General features: G+C 43.6%; 1 protein-coding gene across 1 annotated transcript; it reads left to right on the top strand.

The window, feature by feature from the left end:
- The first annotated feature begins 1,393 nt into the window (after positions 1-1,393).
- On the top strand, positions 1,394-4,989 carry LOC123176486 (uncharacterized). Its single transcript, XM_044590669.1, has 2 exons — positions 1,394-2,811; positions 4,645-4,989. The coding sequence occupies exons 1-2, from the start codon at positions 1,428-1,430 to the stop codon at positions 4,854-4,856; spliced, it is 1,596 nt and encodes a 531-aa protein (XP_044446604.1). The 5' UTR covers positions 1,394-1,427; the 3' UTR covers positions 4,857-4,989.
- Positions 4,990-5,016: the final 27 nt, after the last annotated feature.

The following is a 5,016-nucleotide window of genomic DNA, read 5'->3' as shown; positions in this document are numbered from 1 at the left end:
TGGTGCTTTTGGTTGTGGAAAAACTGTTATTAGTCACGCACTTTCCAAGGTGATCACTAATTCTCCATTCTTTACTGCCCTGATGTAATAGCTCCAGAGAATTGCTCCTTCCATATATTTCTGGGTGACATCTCTATACTGACTGTTGAGTTTAACAATCTCTGTAGTACTCCAGTTCTGAAGCTGTGGTTTATGTGAGATGTGGTGAAAGAACAAATGAGATGGCTTGGGTTCTCATGGACTTGCCCCAATTGACAATGACGTTCCCCAACAGACGTGAAGAGTTTGTCATGAAGAGAACAACATTGGTTTCTAACGCGTCTAACATGCCTGTCGCTGCTCGTGAAGCCTCCATTTATACAGGTAAAGGTGTAATGCCTTGATAGCCGTAGAAGTAAAGGGATTTATTGATCAAGCTGGCTCATTATATTAGGGTTCTCTTGATCTTGCTTACTCAAGTGCTTCACCAATAGAGCTGCACAACATGTGTGGTGTGCCAAGCCGTGCTTTCAAGTTGTGTCCTCGGCCCTCCCCGTCGTAATGCTCGTCTAGCATGAAGCTTGAAAGTTGATCCAAACCAACACCATGTATTCTTATGGATGTATGAGTCAACTCATTGTAGGTGGAGCTTTTCTCTTGCGCACAACTTACTTTATTTTATGCTTTATCAGTGTAATGTCCAGTTTCATTTGCAAGTATACCATTACTCTTCTCATGGTATTGCAGATGCATCATGTGTAGCTTTTCAGCCTTGCAAATTAGAGGTTTAATTTATACATGCATATTGTTAGAATATTGGTGCGTTCAAAAGACTATGGGTGGAATTAATAAACTGGCAGAAAATATGAAACAAATCCAGGATGCTCTGTCAGCTTTTCGTTGAGATTCTGCTAATTTCAACAAGGTAATATTTAAGATTAATTAAAATCTTGCATTTCATTGTTTTATCTCAATCACTTATCATCTATACTATTGCACACAAAACACTTGCATGATTAACAGGAGTAACTTCAAGAATTGGAGGGAGCAGTGTGTCTGGTCAATAGGCAAGCAGTTCCCCCTGCTCCATCGAAAGCTACAATTGAAGAAGTTGTTGCACTACAAGCTGAAACGACCAAGTTAATGTTTGATCTTTTGTTACATCGATTTGTAAACCTTAATGTCTATTTGCTGCTTTCACAAGACTAATTCACTGGTGGACGTTTAATACTATATATACAAGTAGATTTCCACATATGACTATAATATTAGTCAAACGCACGTGCACGCTTACTAGTTACCAGAAAGTATTTGTGTATTTTCACGTGGCACTAGATTTCCCACAAAATCATCTCAAAAAGAAAACCGCGAGGGTATATAGCGGCCAAACTCCACTTCTCCATCGGCCCATCCCAGCTCTGACCTCTCCTAGCTCCCCTCCTTCCCCGATGGCCGCCGCCACCATGATTCCGTCTACCCTTGCCGAGTGCGACGGCTACAACGAGGCCTTCCTCCTCGAACTGCGGTGCCACATCACCAACCGTCCCAACGCCACCACCGCCTGGGGCGCCACGAGCAGCCGCGTGCCGATCCAGGTGACCTTCCACGCCACCCAACCGCCGCTCCCCTCCTACCTGTGCGTCCACTGTCCCGGCCTCGACTTCCACCGGTCTGCGCCCCGGGTCGTCGCCACCGACGCGGACCTCGTGCTCCTCCGCATCCCCATCAACCCCAACGCGCCCGACGACGTAAAGTCGTGGGACTTCTTCTTATACAGGCCGCGAGCCCATAAGCTGAACCTGCTCCCCAACCCGCACCCCAGAAGTTTCCACGACTCCGCAACCGCCCTCCTCAGCCGCGATAGCGGTGCCTGGTACGCCGTCGCCGCCATCAGCAATTGGTCCCCGGTGTATGAGAGTGAGACCGAGAGCAGCAGCGACGCGCCCATTATCAGGTGGGAATTCCAGCTCCACCTATACCGCTCCTATTCGTGCGACTCCGAGGCTTGGATCACCATGCCCATGTCAGTGGACGAGCTTGTGAGGGACAAGCTCGTCCCACTGCCGGACAGCCCGGTCTGCAAGAAGCGGTACCACGAGACGGCCAAGACGATCACGCTCGGCGGCGAGCGCGGCACGGTCGCCTGGGTGGACCTCTGGCGCGGCATCCTCCTCTGCGACGTGCTCGTGGAGCGTCCGGTGATAGTCCAAGACATCCCGCTGCCCGTGCCAGCAAGGGAAAACTGGGGTCGTCTCCTTTGGCAATTGGATCCAAACTATATCCGGGACGTCGCCATGAGTAGACACAAGGATACCATCAAGTACATTGAGATGGAGATCTGGACACCAAGAATGCTGCATAAGGACCCTGATTCCTATCTGGATTGGGTGCGATGTAAGCCGAGCGTCTCCCAGGTCACCCCTGGTGGCTGGAAGGCCAAAACATGGAGCTTGGCAATACCGCCGGTCGGTGCCGGTTCATTGGCAGACTGGCAGCCTGACTTGGAAATTGGAGTCGAACATTGCAACATTGATGACGATGACCTACTGAGCGACAGCGACAGCGGCAGTGACGCCACGCTGAGATTAGAGAAACTTCGGATGGCGATGGCAAACCCGAGTAGACCCACCATAAGCATATATGACAGCCATATTGTCTACTTCATCTCTAGCATCAAACCTGAAGGCATGGAAAAATTGGAGATGCTGATTGCTGTCAATGTGAGGAACAAAATCCTGCTAGGAGTTGCACAACGTGCTGCCCAGAAGAACATCAATCCCATGCCCGCCTTCCTCACCAGTGAGATCTGCACATATCTAAGCAAGAGTGCAGGTAACGGACTTTTGTTTTGTGTACTGCTACCCTGCTCGACTGCGTGTTTTTGTGTGTGGCTAACTGGCTATCCCTATGAATGTTCAGCTCTATGTCAGCTGGTTAAACGTGTCCTGTGGTAACCCAATAGAAATAGGTTGCTGAATTTGTCTTGTGTTTTTGCGCAACCATTCTTGTAAAATTGTGCAAAATTATTGTGGAAATTGATGGTAAAAAAATCAATCCCAAACTCTGAAAACCGTCCCCTGACCCTGATTTTGGCTAGCGCATGCCTGGTTTCAATCCTACCATCCCCTGACCCTGATTTTGGCTAGTGCATGCCGGGTTTGACCCCATTGACCGTCCCAATCTACAGCGATGTATTGTCAGTACATGGTCTAAAATAAGGCAGAAAACAATAAATTTCAGGTTATTCTTAATTTATTTGGCCAAAATGTCTCAAACTTCCTTGAATGATCATTAAATTATTGCAGATTTTAAATAATTATTTAAAAAATGGATACACTTATTGGACAAAAAAGGGATTATATTGTAAGTATACATATTTGAAGTATACATTTTTTCTAGAGTACTTTTAAATATGTTTGGAAAAAATATCTAGAACTTTCCGAGAATACCCAGTATATTTTTCTTTCTTGACAGAAGTTTGGATAGTTTCATTTTTGGACAAAATTTGGCCAAAAAAGGGCCTGAATTTGTAAATTCAGTGTATTGAATTTCAGGGCATTTTAAAATATGTTTGGCAAAAATATCTGAAACTTTAATAAAGTGATCAATCTTGATTTTACATATTATTTCAATTTTTCTGGATACTTTCGTATTTGGACAAAAATTGACCAAAAAAGTGGCTGAATTGTAATTTCATGTTATTCAAATCTGTTCAGCACAAATATCTGGAAATTTTCCAGAATGGTCAGTATATTACTATTGATTTTACAGAATTATTTCAAAAAATTTCTTGATATTCGATTTTCTGGATAATGTTTTGCTAAACATAGTCTGATAGGAGTATTGTAATTTCGCCTCATTTTTATATCTGTTCAGCAAAAATGTATATTACTTTTCCAGACGTGTCTGTATGTTTGTCCTGATTTTAGTGAATTATTTCAAAATTTGCTAGATACTGTTATTCTTTGGACAAAATTTGTCCAAAAAAGGCAATAGTATTGGTTCCTGATTGGGCTAGCTGACTGGATGGTCAACGGTGAAACCTGGCTTACTCAACGAGAACTAGGTTCGTGGTTGAATCATATCCGGGTTTTGATAGTTCAGGGTTGAAACTTTGGCAGTTTTGGAGTTTGGGGTTGAATCTTATACAAACCGAATAGTTCAGGGTTGTAATATGGACTTCAGCTTGATTCCCTTCTTATCAAAGTACATCTTTCTTTACTGTAGATTGGGTTGGTGTAAATAATGGCCACAAGTCCATATCTTCTAGTTTCGTTTAATGATTGTGGAGTCTGCCAAGTTGAGAGAAACTATACATTGCATTTATACATGCTTGTAATGCTAGCTAGAGATAGGTAACTAAAAGTCTGTGTTTCAACCTGTTCCTGGCATAGTGTCAAAAAAAAAGTCTTATATTATGTTACGGAGGGGATATTGAAGTTGTGTTTAATAAGAAATTAAGTTCCTCTGGGTTTTACTTTAATAGTAAGAAGTTTCAGCAAAGCCAACCTGGACAAGTGATTCTAGCTGCAGGTTTTTGTGTGTCTTATCTTTGTGCTAGTATCCGGCAACATGGCTGCTTTATCTAGTTGATGGAAGAAAATGAATCAGTTATTGCTCTTAACCATTTTCCTATTAACGTGACCAATATACTCTTTGATGCAGGCACATCAGTACAACTCAAACGGACTGAAAAAGAAGCTGTTAAGCCAACTCACAAAAAGGAGGGTAAACCAACCAGGGTGCAAGTGGACGAACGGACCGGCAAAACAAGGCCGCCTGTGAACCCAGGGGTAATGAATACCTTGGAGCACAGCCTGAGGCGACTTGGTGAGCAGATGAAGGATGCGGAAACTGGCGATCAAGGAGCTTGTTGAATTGATCTATGAGAAATGAGAGTTATGCCAAAAATGATTATCTGGATTGATTTATGTGGAACTTGTGTAGCCTCGTCTCCATTCGGTTTTTTTTTTGCGACCAATGTTTTTCATGTTTTCGCTTGATTCAGTATGTTCTTGCATCACACTTAGAATATTA

Source organism: Triticum aestivum, unplaced genomic scaffold (assembly GCF_018294505.1).
Source record: "Triticum aestivum cultivar Chinese Spring unplaced genomic scaffold, IWGSC CS RefSeq v2.1 scaffold168235, whole genome shotgun sequence".
Classification (NCBI taxonomy): Eukaryota; Viridiplantae; Streptophyta; class Magnoliopsida; order Poales; family Poaceae; genus Triticum; species Triticum aestivum.
The sequence above is the reverse complement of the archived record's forward strand: the minus strand, read 5'-3'. Positions and strand labels throughout refer to the sequence as shown.